Genomic DNA, 18,400 nt, shown 5'->3' on the forward strand with positions numbered 1-18,400 from the left:
TGGGGACTGGAGTCTTGGGATGTAGTCCTTCTTATATAAGTGAAGTCAGAGTATAGTCCTAAGAGCTGCAATGGTCAGTACCTGAATGACCATGATTGATGAAGGAGCACCTGTGGAGGGTCACTGTCTGGCTCCTCAGCTATGTTGCATCCCACTTTGTTTTGATGTCTCATTGTTTCTTGGACACCATACATTTTTCCTAAGGCTATGTCTACATTGCAATTAAAAACCCACGGCTGGCCTGTGCAAGCTGACTTGGAGTCGTTGGGCTCAGGCTATGAGGCTGTTTAATTGTGGTTTAGACATTTAGGGTGGGTGGACCTGGGCTCTAGAACCCTGCAAAGTGGGAGGGTCTGAGTGAGAGCTCAGGTTGCAACCTGAGCCTAAACGTCTATACCCTACACCGCAATTAAACAGCCGATTAGCCCAAGCCCTGCGAGCCTGAGTCTAATTGCAGTGTAGACATACCCTAAATCCTTCAGTGTGTCAGTCCCCCTTTTTTTTTTTTTTTTTTTTAGTTTATTACTGCCTTTCTGGTACCAACTCCTGACAAAATGGACAGCTCAGATATTGTAGATGCTGTAAGGGCTACAAGTTCACTTGTTCCTTTTCCTTCTCAGAATGTATTTTTGCTATGGCTACAATTTACATTAGTGCTATTTACATATCATGGTCAACAGGGATGGCTCCAGGTTTTCTGCTGCCGCAAGCAGCAAAAAAGGGGAAAAAAAAGCCGATCGGCAGCACTTCGGCGGTAGCTCAGTCGCGCCGTTCCATTCTTCGACGGCAGTTCGGTGGCAGGTCCTTCACTCCCTCTCTTCCTCTTTGACAGCTCAAAGAGGAAGAGAGAGACAGAGGGCCCACCGCTGAATTCCCGCCGAAGACCCAGACGTGCCATCCCTTTGTATCGGCCACCTCAAGCACCTGCTTCCTTCGCTGGTGCCTGGAGCCAGCCCTGATGGTCAAGTCAAGCCCATTTAATTTGGCTCCCTTCATGAAGCTTTTATTTTATTCTCATCGGTGCTGCCTACTTCAATCAGTACAGGTAGCTATTGAAACTTGAAGCCCTACTTGATGTTAACATTCTTATTCCTAATATTATTACCCCAATATTTTATTTTAAAACAATGTACCCCCTAAGGACAGAGTCTTTCCCCAAGTATGTTTTGTTGCCTTAGATTTGTACCATGGTTCTTTCACTATAGGAGCTATATAAGAAATAAAATATGCAGAACCACAATGCCCAGTACCTATGTAAATACTGCATTACCCTTCAGAAAATAACAGAGGGATACAGAACTAATTTTTTTTTATTTTGTACATTTGAATTCTTTTGAATAGGTGGGTTGTTTGTGTGAAGCACAGACTTGGATTTCAATGCTTGAGGAACATGAAAACAGTACATTAGACGAAATATGGGGGCCACAGGTAGGAAATTCTATATTGACAAATAGTTTATGAAAAATATGAATGAACTCTGCAGCTGTCTTACTTGGCATTCTCATACTATTAGTATCTCAGGGAGGGGGAAGCCTAATTAAAGCATGATGGAGCAAGTGGAATACAAGTCAGATGGCAGTACAGTAATTATCTGACAATGCTATGAAAGGATATTGTTATTCCGAAAGACACTAACCCCTTATTGTCATGTGTCTGGTTGAAAGAAAATCACAAATAAAATAAATGTGTGTACTAAAATATTGTATAGCTTTAGGAGCAATTGAACTTCTTTTGTAGTGCTAATCAGCTGGACATGAGAGATATGGCAAGCCATGTGGCCAGAGGGAAAGTATGGAACTAATGGATTTTCCCCAGGCACAACTAGGGGCTGTGGGCTGTAAGAAGGCTGTGTGCTTAAGCAATTAGAGTGAGTAAGCAGCAGCAGCATGTGACCCTGTTACAGCAGTTTCTTAGGCACAGGGCTGGAGTCTGGCTTGAGATTTCATGTGTGCTGTATGTTCAGAGAAACAGAATTTTGGGTGAAATCCTGGGCCCATTAAAGTCAATGAAAGTTTCATTATTGACTTCAATGGGACTAGGACTTCACCAATATAATTCTATGTATAAAAGAATTACACCAAGGATTACCTCAATTTTGTTTCACTGATTTCTCATCCAAACAAAATCACTTCACGAGGCCCCAAATTGGCTTTCTGCTGGCCAAAGGGGCATTCATATGATTCGGATTCACTGAACTATTGTAATCAGCACTGAAGTGTGAGCAGCCAAGTCCTGGAAGATCAATGGCCCAGAGGGGCAAGAAGCTGGAGGATTCCTGGACAGTGGGGAGGAACTTGGGGGCGGGCACTATCTTGGCAGAAGTGTGTGGTTGGGAGAGTGAGGGCTGTGGGGAGGGCTCAGTGAAGGAAGGACTGTGTTGCCCTACGTGGGAGGGTGCATGAGCCTGGGGAAAGGACTATGATTGAAGGGACAAGGACACAGTTGAACTGGGAAAGGTAGTGAACACTGCACTTAGACTAGCATGTGTTCCAAGAGAAGGTGAAGGCTGAGTAGCTGAGGAGCAATATATTCCACCAGGCCAGAGGTCCAGACTGAGCAGCCATCTAATAGCCATGTCACCACACTGTGCATCTCATCTTAATGTGCACCACCAGGGCAATTAGAGGCCTCAGGTTGGGGGTAAAGGTTTTGGGCATCTCCACAAATAAGGGAAGTTAGTTCTACTGGGTTTTTTTTTGTTTTGTTTTGTTTTTTTTGTTTTTTTTATGTTTCAGTGTTGACGTTGAATGCCCTTATGTCCCCATGCCTTTTCAGCCCATTGGTCTGTCTGAACCCATTCCCTTATGTCATGTTCTGGGGTGTGGTTGTTTTACCACCAACCCTGTAACTCTGGGTGCCTTCAATGCTCTGCTGCTGTGGCTCATAGCCTGGGCACTGACAGCCAGGGCCGACTCCAGCTTTTTGCCGCTCCAAGCGGCGAAGGAAAAAAAAAAGAAAAACCCGATTGAGCTGCCACCGAAGAGGAAGAGAAGGAGGGAGGGAAGGACCCGCCGCTGAATTGCCACTGAAAACAGAAGCAGAGTGATTGAGCTGCCGCCGAAGAGGAATCAAGGAACTGAAGGACCTGCCGCTGAATTGCCGCCACAGACCCGGACGTGCCACCCCAACGACGGACGGAGTGTCGCCCCTTTCTATTGGCCGCCCGAGGCACCTGCTTCCTTTGCTTGTGCCTGGAGCCGGCCCTGCTGACAGCCAACAGACAAGCATGCACTGTTTGTTTGTTAAGCAGCTCTGGCTCAGCACTCTGATTCCAGCAGCTTGCTTGTTACACCCCAGCCTCATTCTAGCATCTACCAGCTTTGGTTACTACTGGCCAAGTGACTCCAACACACCCTCAGTCCTGAATTTTCCCCAAACTATCTGCTCTGAAATGTCCAGATCTTTCCTGGAGCATTCAGAGGGCTAAGAAGGTTTGCTTGCTCCTTTAAAGAGTAAATACCCAGCAGCTTGCCACATTAACTGGAGTTAATGAATCCCAGTCACTTCAATTCAGATACAACACTGGGTTGGTTTAGATTTAAATTAAACAAGTTTAGTTTAGGGTGTAGACTGTTTGAAACAAGGCAAGGAACGTGTGGGAACCAGGCTTCTCCCGTCCTTCCTAGCCAACATAACTGGATCTCCAAGGAGTTATTGCTTTGTCATATATATATATATATATATGCTTTGTCATATATATATGGTTTGTGTGTGTGTGTGAGAGAGAGAGAGAGAGAGAGAGAGAGAGGGGCAGGCAGGTAATTACAAGTCTAGAAACTCAGACAAGTAGGTGTAATTGTTTGTCAAAGCTAGTTTAAAAAAATCTCCTTTATTGTTTCTATTCAGAATTACAGATCCTGCTTTCAATCTGAACTTGGACCTCTAGGAGACCTAAATCAGCTGTATCAAATTTTGAACCACTCTGGTTACAATTCTCTCATTTGGCCTACTGAGTACAGTGGCATTTATGTGTTCAGAGTGAAAATAGTGGACCCAAATTTCAGGTTAGCTATCTTTTTTGACATGTAAAAAGTCTTTAATGATTGATTTAGGATTCAGATTAATAAAGTAACCACTGCTGTCATTTAAAAAAATTATTTTGCTTGAGGTATCACTTGGCCATAGATGTTGCAGGTATTTTCCACTACCAATTCTAACTGATGGATGGTTCAGATATGGTTCTGAGTGTCCTCAACCCTTTCATTGTGCAGCTATTATTTTTTCCTCTTAGATTTCTAGTCATTTTCTGTATAGGCTGCTATAAACATAATGTTCATCCTGCCCTTATGGAAAGGAAGGTAAGAGGCCTTCAACATGTGGATTTGACAACAGGGCCCACTGGGCCAGATTGTAATCTCTATTACATTAGTGTAAATATGAGATCTGACAGTCAAACCAGTTTTTGTCTAAAGTGACTGTAAAAATGTCATCTATCTTAACAGATTTTCTCTTTGCATATATTCAGAGTAATCTCTGCAAATTTAGGCTAAGTGACTAAAAGAAAGTTATTCCTGTTAGCACTGCAGAACTAACCCACGTAAGAGTTGGTGAACTGGATCTATGAATGACAATTCAACTGCATAAATGCCACTGAGAGTATACTCTGAAGACAGTGGGGTTGCACAGCTGTAACAGAGGGTCTAATTTGGCCTAAAGGTGGTGATATATGTCTGAGCAAGGAGAACCCCAGCTTGGTTCTCAGAGCTCAGGTTGAGTTTGGAGGGCTGGTATTTGGAGAAAAAAATCTTGTGTGAACTGAATATATTTGATATGGAAATCATTGAAAGATAAGAAATATTGAACTGCACAATGACATTTTTACAGTCACTTATCAAAGGTTAGCCACACCTTAAGGATATTTGCCTTCCCTTTAATAAACCATTTCAGTTTTTCATTGTATCTTCGCCATAATGTAAAGGAAATTTTTAATAAACTCCATAAGGGATTCCATTTAGGAATATATAGTAACACGAATCCTACATATTTTCTGAAATATAGTGAGAAAGACCCATAAATACCGAACACTCACAAAGGTATTTCATTGATAAAACGTCAAAGGAAGGATTTCATCCTTGCCTTATGGCCCCTTTGTGCAGGCTACACCCTCCCCTGAAGGAGGCCCTGAGAGGATACACTAGCACAGGGGATGTGTCCACCAATGCAGGTGCAGATTGAGGGCAGGATGGGCACTGGCTAGGATGTCCCTATGACCCAGCTATTCCCTGGCTGCACAAGGCCCATAGCAGCTAGAGCACAAATTAGGCCCTACACCAGCCCTAGTGCCACTGCTAGGATGAATCTTGTCCAACATGTTTTTTTCCAAAGCAGGGAAGGTGTCACAACTCACCCCAGGATGCTCCTGGAAGTCAACACCATTACAGAAAGTCAGTGTAACGCCCAATATATATAAAAAAATCAATATTACATTAACCATATTGCCAACCCCAAATGTTCAAAAGTCATGAGTGAACCCCCCCAAATCATGAGATTTTATTTTTAAAAATGTGTATTGTGTTTTTGGTTTATCTTTTGAGTTTTGAACTTGCTCTGGCCTTTGCTGTTATGCATGTTATAATTACTGTCAGCCATTCTCCCAAATTTATTGGGAAGGTGATTTTGGTCCCTCTGCAGGAGCTCTCACCTCCACACCTGCCCATCCTCTTCCTAGCAATTTATTCTGCCCCCAACTTCCAAATCAATCCTTTCCCCCTGTCACAGAATCATAGAATCGTAGGACTGGAAGGGACCTCAAGAGGTCACCTAATCCAATCTCCTGCGTTCATGGCAGGACTACATATGATCTAGACCAGGGGTGGGCAAACTTTTTGGCCCGAGGACCACTTCTGGGAATAGAAATTGTACGGCGGGCCATGAATGCTCCCAAAATTGGGTTTGGGGTGGAGGAGGGGGTGAGGACTCTGGTTGGTGGGTGCGGGCTCCAGGGTGGGGCCAGAAAGGGGGAGTTCAGGGTGTGGGAGGGGGTGAGGGTGGGGGAGGAGGTGCAAGGGGGGAGGGCTCCGGCTGGGGGCACTGGCTCTGGGGTGGGGCTGGGGATGAGGAGTTTGGGGTGTAAGAGGGTGCTCCAGGCTGGGACTGAGGGATTTGGAGGGTGGGAGTGGGATCAGGGCTGGGGCAGGGGAATGGGACGTGGGGAGAGGCTCAGGGGTGCAGGCTTCTGGTATCGCTTACCTCAAGCGGCTCCCAGAAGCAGCAGCATTTCCCTTCTCCGGCTCCTACGTGGAGGTGTGGCCAGGAGGCTCTGCACACTGACCCATCCACAGGCTCTGCCCCTGCAGCTCCCATTGGCTGCGGTTCCTGGCCAATGGGAGCTGCAGGGATGGCGCGTGGGGTGGGAGCAGTGTGCAGAGTGGAGGCTTCTGACTTTCCCTACACGTAGGAGCCAGGGGGGGCATGCCGCTACTTCCAGGAGCCATGTGCTGTGGCCCCCAACCCTGCTCCCAGGATGGAGTGCCAGAGGGGGGGCCATGCCACTGCCTCTGGGAGTCGCGTGGTGCGGCCTCCAACCCTGCTCTCTGGCTGGAGCACCAGAGCAGGGCAAGCCCCAGATCCTGCTCCCCACAGGCCATAGTTTGCCCACCCCTGATCTAGACCATCTCTGACAGGTGTTTATCTAACCTACTCTTAAAGATCTCCAATGATGGAGATTCCAAGTACTCCCTGGGCAATTTATTCCAGTGTGTAACCACCCTAACAGTTAAGAAGTTTTTCCTAATGTTCAAACTAACCTGCTCTTGCTGCAATTTAAGCCCATTGCTTCTTGTCCTATCCTCAGAGGTTAAGGAGAACAATTTTTCTCCCTCCTCCTTGTAACAGCTTTTTATATATTTGAAAACTGTTAGCATGTCGCCTCTCAGTCTTCTCTTCTCAAGACTTAAGAAACCCAGTTTTTTCAGTCTTCCCTAATGGGTCATGTTGTCTAGACCTTTAATCATTTTTGTTGCTCTTCTCTGGACTTCCTCTTGCTTCTAATGTATTTGTAGAATGTTTTTGTGTTACCCTGTACTGCGTCCCAGCCCTGAATCAATCCCTGCATCCGTTCTGCCTCCACGTCAGTTCTGTCCAGCCTCCCCAGCCCCACATCTACCCATCCTTTCATCTTTTTTCCCCTCCCAGCCCCCATCAGTTCAGCTAACTAGTCCCCATATAACACCTAACAATTTCCCCTCCCCATCCCCACCTCTGCTCCTCCTGGAGTTCTTCACCCCTTCTCCAGCTCCAAGGGGATGGAGGTGCTCCAGCAGAGTCCCATCCAGACTAGGTGGGCAGCTCCAAGGGTTCTTCAGCTCCCAAACCATTTCAGGCTGGGTGTTACAACAGGTGAGGTGGGAGGAGCAGAGGAGCTGTCCCGTTGCTCACAGGAGAGAAGTAGGGAGGAGGAAGTGGAGCTGCCCAGTGCTGCTGGTCTCTTTCTGTTCCCCATTATCCTCTCCCCTCCTGTGAGAATGGCTTCAGGTTGCAGAGGTTAGAGGGAGAGTGCTCTGCTTGCTCCTGCAGCAGCTCTGGTTGGCTGATCTTCCCCAGGAGGCAGGCAACTGGAGAAAAGAGCCAGTCAGTGGGTTTTCCCCCAGGTAGGCTGAAATTCACTAGAGAGCTAAAGCAACTCACATCATTGCAAGATTGGCTCCAGCCCCAGGTGAAATCCCATCACGCATGAAAAAATCAGTAGAATTGACAACATTGCATTAAATTATGAAAGTTACATAAAAGTACACCATTTTAAAAAATGGTTGAATGTGTTTATTTAAGTTTAAATAAAGTTTTTAGTTAGTACATGAGGTGGGGTGAATGTGGGCACCAGATGGTTTCATTGTGATTCTGTATTTTCATTCTGAATATTTTTATAGTTGAGAAAATATTTAACATTCTTTTTTTATATTCCAGTTTTTGTGACTTAAATACAATCTTTGCAGTCCGTACATATGGCATAGTAGAAAGGTAATTGCTAGTAGCCACAACTAAACATAATTTATTATTATTTAATATTTATATAGGGATAAAAATATTGTTATCCTTTGGCGACACTCCCAGTCTTACAGATAGGTAATGAGATCTTAGAGATGATATCCAAATCCAAGCCGTTAGCCTGATGGTAGGGTACAATTTCATTCCAGTTCTAATGGTATTCCCTATTTTAAGTATAGGCAATATCTCTGGAACCAGTAATATTTCTATACCAGAATGAACTTTTATAGTGTGGAAGCAGGGAAAGAAAGAGAGGGTTTAAGTGCAGCCATTTAAGTGTCAGAGACAGAACAACTGTTGAGCTAAGTCGTAGCCTAATATCACAGGACCTGTAGAAGCAGAGCTCACGTCAGAAGCGAGTGGAAAACAGCAGAATAGTCAGTGTGACCTAGCCTTGAGATAACGATGTTTTTGAGAAGAGAAAGTGAGAAAATACTGGACTAGATAGCAAATAGTCTAAATAAAATGTAGATGTTTTTTAATTTCATGCACATCAAAAAGAGGTATAAATGCTTGTGTGATTTTGCTTGTACTTTGGAGAAACTGAGGCAGAGATGCTCTCTGCCAGTTGTATTCTTCCCCTGCAATTGCTTGAATAAAGCTGTCTCTGATTTTGTTGCTTCCAACCTGAGAGTGGAGTTTTGTTTCTTCCACAATAGTTTGCCCATTGTACTCACTCACCTCTTTATAAAGTGTTTGATCATGGTCCCACTAAAATCATAGAGTCTTGCCATTGACTTCTCTGGAAAATCATTTGGATTTTGCTCTTGACTTCTACATCATCATGACCATAAAGAAGAGTAAAAGAGAAACTTAATCATTAATCAGCTATATTTTCATGAAGATGCGTATCATTTTAAGAGTTTTCAGAAGACATCATTCCAAATAGAGTTATGTCTTCTGTCAATATAAAGACAAATAGAGTCTTGACTAAATAAGGGGAGAATTTGAAAATTTACCACATCTATTCTTAATCGAATCTCATTTGTATTTCAGTCCAAACATTGGTAAGGTTGCTGGCTTTTCAATCCTCATACTGTCCATTTTTGGGGGCATCCTTATTGTAAGCTACTTCAGGTATGTGAAGATTTATCGAGCACTCATTTATGTTGATCCACTGCCATCACATGACCAACAAGATCAAACAAGAAAGACAGCACATGAGTTGAAGAAGGACCAATAATTTATCTACCATACTGATGGCATTCTGTATAAAGAAATTGTAAGAGTACATTGGCTTTTTAAATAATTTCAATATTGTTGGATTGTTAAGGGTTATTTTCACAAACAGCTTTTCACCTTTCATATAAGACTATTGTGACTCGTGTTTAGTTTCCAGTTCCCGTTTAGTTTTCAGCTCTACCATTGAGCTTAACATATCCCATTGGTTTCCTTTGTGTGTATAGACGGAGGGCAGTTTATGGCCCCCTTAGTAGCCACCTCTCAAACCAAATTAAATTAAAATATATGTATGATCTTTAGGCTTGATTCAGCCCCAGTTTATGCTGGCTTTCCTCAGCATAACCAGCATGCATGGCTTTTGGCAATTTGAAACCTGGGGGACAGCTGCCTCAGTACAAAACTTCCACTCTGTCAAGGGCCTGTATGCAGCCGCTGCAGTCCCCAAAGTGAGCAGCACTGTCTCGGGCAGGGAGATATGCTGATTCAACATATTTTTGGATGGTGTATAGTGACTGGGCTCCTGTGAAACCCCAGTTGCACTTTAAAGCTGCCTTTCCGCATGAGTGGGTAACAATGCCTCCCCTTCACAAGTCTGAGTCAATGAATCCCCTTGTCCACAAGACAGTTAGAACCAGATTGTCAGCTGGTGAATGTTGGAGCAACTCCATTGATTTCAGTGTAGCTACACTAATTTATACTAGCGGATGATCTGGCCCTCGGATTCTAATAATCACTTATACTTTGAATAGATCAGAGCCTTGTATAAAAAATATGTTTCAAAGACTTGGTAGATAATGCTACGTCTAAAATATTCTGACAGCTATAATTCTCAATGTCTATTATACATTTTATGACAAATAGCAGTTACTCAGATCTGAAAACTTCTGTGATCACATCTTCAATTCAAATATATTATTGGTTGTAATTTATTGAATGTGAATTTTGGTAGCTGCAACTGCATGCAAAATGTACTAGATTTCTGTTTACAAACTTGAAACAAATTTTGTAACCTTTTAGTGAACTCAGATGTTCAACAGACCCCAACTTCAAGTAACTAGTATATTTTGTAAAGCTTCAAAAGAGAATCAAATCACATCAGCTACTGTAACTTAATACATTCAGACACAGCAAATTGAATATTTTTATTACTAACCTAACAGGTATTGTTTGAGCATTTTAAATAGAATTTACATTGTTTAAAGTTGCAATTGATTTTATATTCCTGAAGGAATTTTACTGGTCTGATTTTTATTGGTGCTTAATAAAAATGTTAATTTATACAATAAAAATGTAGAGTGGCCTAGTTTATCATAAAAGTTTATCATCTACTTTAATAGTTAATCTCGTAAAAAAGTTGAAAGACATGATGTGGCAATTACAAACTGTAAAAAACATTTTAATCAGTTTCCATAGTTCCATTTGAAGACGTTTCCACTGCTAGCCAACATTTTCTAGTTGTCAAAGTTAGTTATTTTGAAAAGCTTATATTTTTAATGCATTGGTTGTTTTAGCTGGTGTAAGATGATCGGTGCAATTACAAATCCACACAAGTTAATGAATAAATATAGCTCATTGGACAGGGTTAGAATCACTTTCTTTCATAAAAGATAACAGAGCCACACTCTGCTGTGCATGAAAATCATAAAAGCTAATACAGTGATGCAAAACTGGCTCAAAGAATTCATGAGCTTTTTAGCATGATTCACACCTTTGACATTTAAGTAGATTAGAAATTTTGCATTGAGGCATACAAAAAATCATAAAGCCAATTTTGCTTGAAAATTTTCAGCTGTGAATTTTTGACCTGAAGTGAAAGCAGTTCATTCCTACTGAAAACATAAAAGTGATTATTTATGTCCTTAAAATAGGATGGTGTAGTTAGTGCATTGAATGCAGAGTGGTAGCCAGGAACTCCCAGGTTCTCTTTCTATCTCTGCCAGTGACTAGCTTTAATAACACTTTGCACTTACATAGCTCATTACATTCATTATTTAGGCAGACTTCACAACACCCCTATGTGGAAGATATATATCACTATTTCCATTTTTGAGATGGGAAAACTGATGCTTAGAGACCCGCTTAAAGACCCATAGCAAATTAGTATCAGAGCCAGCTTCAGAAATTCTGACTCGCAGACTCTGCGTAACTCAGAAGCTCACAATGCTCCTCTCTTCCCCTGCCATCTTAATTTTTCTGTCTCTCTTTACTTATTACTAAAATAGGAATAACAACACCTAGTATGAGAGGATTGAAGGGAACTTTTTTTAGCATTCTACAGTTTGCTAGTTACATCTCATTTAGCATAATTTGCATGTAGACTATACATGCTTCCAACAGTGCCACTCCATTGCATTTGTAGACTGCAGAACTTTAGCAGATTAAACTGCAGATCTAGTTATGTTTCCAGAACTGGTTGATTTGGTCTTGATAGCCGTGGGATGTACTACTAGTAGAAGGTATTTCTTACCACATGGCTCTAATTTCTTAGTATTATGAAACTGGTAAAAGACATCCCTCTTCAAAGTGCTGCTCAGAGATATGATGATATATATTCTAGGATCTTCAGTATTTCTTGAGAAAACAATGAGCCACAGAAGTTCTGAGTGAGTTCTCTGATTGATTATTCTGAAGTTTTGCTGAATCCAATCCAATCCTTCCCATGATTAAAAGGAATGAGAATGAGCTGATGTGAGCAGAGTTCATCACCATTCTTGCAGTCCAGAAAATACACAGCTTTCCTCATAACATGACTGCCTTTTGGATAATTCATTATAGTTTCCTCTGCAGAGAACTGATTCTTCTCCCCAGCCTTTCTTTTTGACCTTGCTAGCAGTACTTCTTTGGTCACCATGTTTGGGGGCTAGTCTGATTTTCCTTGGTTGTAACTAAAATACCAAATCAAACCTTTGGTTTGTCTAAGTCTCCAGTGCAGTCCAGAGCTGTCTACTATCTACTCAATTCCATACATGCCTGGAGTTTCAAATTCTTCTTGTCATGGGACTCCAACTCTCACTACCTCAGTGTATGGTTAGTAGTTGGCCATGTAATTATGGTATGGGGACTGCTTTTGGCAGAAATGTTGCTGCCATGGACCCATCTCTGATTTTGTTAACCCCCAAGAATGGGAATTGATTACAACTAGTATTTTTGGATAAACTTAAATTATTTACCTCAGATTCTTCTTTTTTAAACAATAAATTGTAATAGATTGATACTCTCCCACCTGTCTTCCAAAGCTAGAGCTGCTTTTAGCATTAGTTAATGACCTTGGCCTTTTGCCCACAAGGATATAATCTAATAGAGTTTCTAGAGCATATATTACCAAATTGTCTAGGTGCCATTTACTGGGAGTTAGGCACTGAGTCCCAGGTCCACAAAGGAACTTAGCTGTTGTGATGCTGAGCATTGCAGAGCCTAATTTTAAGGTACCTAGAACAACACAGCAATCCACAAAGCCTGAGTTAGGACCTACACAATGAATGGAGAGAGACAGGCACCTTTGATTGTGAATCACAAAGCTAGCATGCTAGGAGGGGAGCTAGCCAATGGGAGAGACTGACCAGAGGAGTGTGTCCTAAGCCCCAGCTCTCTCTTGGAGATAGGTGTCTAGCTCTGCTTGCGATCCACAAACGCGGGGAGATACGTATTTGACCACCTAAGTCAGGTGAAAGGCCCGAAACAAAACAGGAAGACCTCCCTTATAACCATCAGCCTAGTGGATAGGGTGCTCATCCAGCATGAGAAGGAGAAGGGATTTGAACAGGGATTAACCACCTCGCAGGTGAGAACGTACTCCAACTACTAGGCTATGGAATATACTGATGCAGGGCTGAGGGGTCTCCCTCCGTCTCTCCTATTGAAGTTGTTCTACTTTAATTAAATATTAACTGGGGCTGTGACAGATTTAGAATGACTCTATAGCAGTGGTCCCCAAACTTTACCTCGCCCCCCCCCCCTTATGCCTCACCTTGAGAGCCAGGAGTGCGGCCACAGCTCCGGAAGGAGAGGATGCGGACAGGGGTAAGGGGGCTGAGGCTGGGGCCACAGCTGGGGGCAGGGGTGGGAGTGGACCCTCAGCCAGGGGACGAGGCCTGCAGCTGCAGCCGGGAGCAGAGATGGCAGCCAGAGCTGGGGTCAGAAGTGGAGCTGGGCAGCGCTCCCTCCTCGCCCCCCGTGGGGCTGGTTCGGGCCCCAGCCGCAGCCCCCTGAATGATACTATGCTCTCACCTACGGGGCACACCCCACAGATTAAAGACCTCTGCTCTATAGCATAGTGGTTAGGGCACTCCCTTGAGAGGTGGCTGAGCTCTTGTCAAATCCTTTCTTCCCCTCAGTAGGAGTGGGATTTGAACTGGGGGCTGGGGGAGTGTTTCCCACATCCTGGATGAGTACACTAGGCTAAAGGTTACATAGGAAGCCTCCCCTCTGTTTTGTGTGAACTAGCCTGAAGGGCCCAATCCAGTAGGCAGCTTCTGACCATGCCTAGTGGATTGGACCTCTGCAAATGATTTAGGTGGCTGAATGCCTATCTTTCCCAGTTTGTAAGTCACTCTGGAGTTTAGACGGAGATAGGCATCCAGACACCTAATGTGGGGAAGTGATCATGCTCAAGCAGTTGATAGTGAGGCACCTGGGAGCCTAGAGGGAGGTGGCAGCGTTCATGCCCAGAGGCAAAAACTGAAGTGCCGAGTGAAGTTAGGTAGCAGCCGAGCAGTTTTTTTAATCGCAGTGGTGCCCCAAAACGGGACTTATGAGAGTAAGTACCTTTGTGGATTGCACCAGAGTACATTCAGCAGGGGTGAAATATACAATTTACTATAGTTGAGAATAACAGTTCTGAAAACTCATTAGTCTAAGATGTTTCTGCTGAGTTCCAGCAGATGGCACAGACCCAATGTGATCTGTCAGAATTGGTGGTCTTATTTCTCTGTTACAGTGGTTTACACTGAGGGAATTCCATTGAAATCAGTGGAGTCACACTGGTATAAAACCAATGCACTGGAGTGGAAAATCAGGCCTGATATCCTTAGAGAAGTATTATTACAGGTAAGTATTTTTCTTTTCTCATGAACATATTACCTTTCCATCTTTTATTTTTCCAGGAAGAATGGTGTGCATTAACCTGTATAATAACTTTTGCTCTATATTAGAAAAATAATAGAAATATGTTTTTAAAAATATGATAGGAGCAATGAGTCCAGAGCAAGAAAGAAGTGACCTGCACATTTTTAAAAATGTTTACTTTTCATTATGTTTACTTAATTGTTTTTAAATATTGAGGCTAGAACTACAATTTTGTGTGCAAGAATACTTTTTGAAAAAAATCTGATCATTGCAATAATGTAATAAATACAGTTTATGCAGAAACAGAAGGTGAAAAACCCAGGTGAGGAGGCGACGGCAGCATGGTCACGAGAGTGATGAGGACATGGACACAGACTTCTCTCAAAGTGCAGGCCCCAGCAATGTGGACATCATGGTGTTAATGGGGCAGGTTCATGCCGTGGAACGCCGATTCTGGGCCTGGGAAAGAAGCACAGACTGGTGGGATCGCATAGTGTTGCAGGTCTGGGATGATTCCCAGTGGCTCTGAAACTTTCTCATGCGTAAGGGCACTTTCGTGGAACGTTGTGACTTGCTTTGCCCTGCCCTGAAGCACCAGAATACCAAGATGAGAGCAGCCCTCACAGTTCACAAGCGAGTGGTGATAGCCCTCTGGAAGTTTGCAACGCCAGACAGCTATCGGTCAGTTGGGAATCAATTTGGAGTGGACAAATCTACTGTGGGGGTTGCTGTCATGCAAATAACCAACGCAATCACTGAGCTGCTACTATCAAAGGTAGTGACTTTGGGAGATGTGCAGGTCATAGTGGATGGCTTTGCTGCAATGGGATTCCCTAACTGTGGTTGGGCGATAGACAGAACCCATATCCCTATCTTGGGACCTGACCACCAAGGCAGCCAGTACATAAACCGCAAGGGGTACTTTTCAATGGTGCTGCAAGCACTGGTGGATCACAAGGGACATTTCACCAACATCAACGTGGGATGGCCGGGAAAGGTTCATGACGCTTGTGTCTTCAGGAACTCTGGTCTGTTTAAATGGCTGCAGGAAGGGATTTACTTCCCAGACCAGAAAATAACTGTTGGGGATGTTGAAATGCCTATAGTTATCCTTGGGGACTCAGCCTACCACTTAATGCCCTGGCTCATGAAGCCGTACACAGGCACCCTGGACAGTAGTACAGAGCTGTTCAACTCTAGGCTGAGCAAGTGCAGAATGGTGGTAGAGTGTGCATTTGGACATTTGAAGGGTCGCTGGCGCAGTTTACTAACTTGCTCAGACCTCAGCTAAACCAATATCCCCATTGTTATTGCTGTTTGCTGTGTGCTCCACAATCTCTGTGAGAGTAAGGGGGAGACGTTTATGGCGGGGTGGGAGGTTGAGACAAATCGCCTGGCCACTGATTACGCGCAGCCAGACACCAGGGCGATTAGAAGAGCACATCAGGAAGCGGTGCGCATCAGAGAAGCTTTGAAAACCAGTTTCATGACTGGCCAGGGTATCGTGTGATAGTTCTATTTGTTTCTCCTTGATGAAAACCCACCCCCTTGGTTGACTCTAATTCCCTGTAAGCCAACCGCCCTCCCCTCTTCGATCACAGCTTGGAAATAAAGTCACTGTCATTTAAAAACCATGTATTCTTTATTAATTTATTATAAAAATAGGGAGATAACTCACAAGGTAGCCCGGGTGGGGTGTGGGAGGAGGGAAGGAAAAGGCCACTTCAATACTTGTTGAATGACAGCCTTCTGTCCACTGGGGTGGAGTGGTTGGGTGCCTGGAGCCTCCCCCCCCCCGCCGCGTTCTTGGGCATCTGGGTGAGGAGGCGGCTATGGAACTTGGGGAGGAGGGAGGGCAGTTAAACAGGGGCTGCAGTGGCAGTCCCTCCAGCTGATGTTCCTGTACCTCCACCAGACGCCGGATCATGTCCATTTGTTCCCGCAGTAGTCCCAGCGTTGCATCCTGCCTTCTCTGATCTTCCTGCCGCCACCTCTCCTCACGTTCACTGGCTGCTTTCCTGTCCTGTGCTATTGTGTCCCTCCACACTTTCTGCTGAGCTCTTTCAGTGCGGGACACCTGCATAAGCTCAGAGAACATTTCATTGCATGTGCATTTTTTTCGCCGCCTTATCTGAGATAGCCTTTGGGATGGAGGAGGGAGGCTTGAAACATTTGCAGCTGTGGGAGGAAAAAAGGGAGAGAAGTATTTAAAAAGATACATTTTATAGAACAATTGGTATACTCTTTCACGGTGAACAACACTATTCACATTACATAGCACATGTGATTTCGGTACAAGGTCATTTTTTGCATCTTATATTGAGTGCCTGCAGCTTTGGTTTTAGAAATCAAACACGCTGGGCAACAGAATTCGGCTTGCAGGTGGCCACGGGAAGCCATAGTCTTTCGGCTTCTGCAACCTTCATAACAGCAGCACTCTCCTTTCCCATACCAAGCAAAGCCCGTTGAGTTGTCCATTTAGGGCTGCGGTTTTCGTGTTGACGTGCAGCAGCAGAAACCAAACTAACCCCCCCACATCCTTTTCTCTGCGATGATCGCTTTAACCCTTCCCCAACCTCCTGGCTGGTATCAGGGAAGATTCCTGCTAGCCAAACGCGAACAGCTCAGCGCCAGTGGGCCCCTCCCCCCCACCGCTTGGCTAACTGCGGGGAGGATTTCTTTTCAGCCACAGGCAAATAGCCCAGTAGGAACAGCCACCTATGAATGTCCCCTTAATTAAATTCTCATATTTCAACCAGGTTACCATGAATGATATCACTCTCCTGAGGAGATAAAGAATGGATGTTCCTTGAATGCCAGCAAACGCCGGGACCATACGCTGCCAGGCTTTGTCATGCAGTGATACCAGATTACTTGCTACTAGCATGGCGTGGTCAAGTGTCCTACCATGGAGGACAGAATAAGGCTGCTCTCCCCAGAAACCTTCTACCTCCAGGAGAGCTTCATGGAGATGTCCCTGGAGGATTTCTGCTCCATCTCCAGATACGTTAACAGACTTTTCCAGTAGCTGTACTGGCCACGAATGCATCCCAAGTCCTCAGGGCAAATTAATCATTAAAAAACGCTTGCTTTTAAACCATGTTTTATATTTACAAAGGTACACTCACCAGAGGTCCCTTCTACGGCTTCATGGTCCGGGATACCGCCTTGGAAGGGTTGAGAGGGTATTTCAGTCAGGGTGAGAAAAAGATCCTGGCTGTTGGGGAGAACGGTGTGCTGTGTGCTCTCCTCAACCTTGTCCTCCTCCTCATCTCCCCATCTGCAAAATCCTCAGGCATGGTGACTGAGAGTACCCCATCATCGGAGTCCACAGACAGGGGTGGGGTAGTGGTGGCGGCCCCCCCCTAGAATTGCCTGCAGCTCAGCGTAGAAGCGGAATGTCTGTGACTCTGTCCCAGAGCATCCATTTGATTCTTAGGCTTTCTGATACACTTGTCTCAGCTCCTTAACTTTCATGCTGCACTGTGTTGAGTCCCTGTAGTGGCCTCTGTCCATCATGGCCTTGCAGATTTTTTTCAAATGTTTTGGCATTCCATCTTTTGGAATGGAGTTCTGATAGCACAGATTTGTCTCCCCATACAGTTATCAGATCCAGTACCTCCCGTACGGTCCATGTTGGAGCTCTTTTTCGATTCTGGGACTGCATGGTCACCTGTGCTGATGAGCTCTGCATGGTCACCTGTGCTGATCAGCTCTGCATGGTCACCTGTGCTGATCAGCTCTCCACGCTGGGCAAACAGGAAATGAAATTCAAAAGTTCGTGGGGCTTTTCCTGTCTACCTGGCCAGTGCATCTGAGTTCAGATTGCTGTCCAGAGCGGTCACAATGGTGCACTGTGGGATAGCTCCCGGAGGCCAATACCGTCGAATTGCGGCCACACTAACCCTAATTCGAAATGGCAATACCGATTTCAGCGCTACTCCCCTCATCGGGGAGGAGTACAGATATCGATATTAAGACCCCTTTATGTCGACAAAAATGGCTTCATTGTGTGAATGGGTGCAGGGTTAATTCGATTTAACGCTGCTAAATTCAACCTAAACTCGTAGTGTAGACCAGGCCTAAGAGGAAGCTCAGTATCATCTCACCAGAGTGCTGTCCTTGGACTCTGTTGAGGACTGCATCTCTCATAACATATGGGAAGAAAAAA

The 18,400-nt window shown here is 44.4% G+C and overlaps 1 protein-coding gene across 1 annotated transcript in view; it reads left to right on the top strand.

Moving 5' to 3' along the window:
- The window catches only part of CATSPERE (catsper channel auxiliary subunit epsilon), a 51,183-nt gene extending 40,816 nt beyond the window's left edge, over window positions 1–10,367 (top strand). Inside the window, exons 15-18 of the mRNA XM_045010323.1 lie at window positions 1,342–1,428; window positions 3,847–4,004; window positions 7,903–7,956; window positions 8,980–10,367. Of these exons, the coding sequence (XP_044866258.1) occupies window positions 1,342–1,428; window positions 3,847–4,004; window positions 7,903–7,956; window positions 8,980–9,166 (486 nt within the window). The 3' untranslated portion in view covers window positions 9,167–10,367. The remainder of the gene's footprint in view (window positions 1–1,341; window positions 1,429–3,846; window positions 4,005–7,902; window positions 7,957–8,979) is intronic.
- The last annotated feature ends 8,033 nt before the right edge of the window (window positions 10,368–18,400 follow it).

Source organism: Mauremys mutica, chromosome 3 (genome assembly GCF_020497125.1).
Source record: "Mauremys mutica isolate MM-2020 ecotype Southern chromosome 3, ASM2049712v1, whole genome shotgun sequence".
Lineage (NCBI taxonomy): Eukaryota > Metazoa > Chordata > Testudines > Geoemydidae > Mauremys > Mauremys mutica.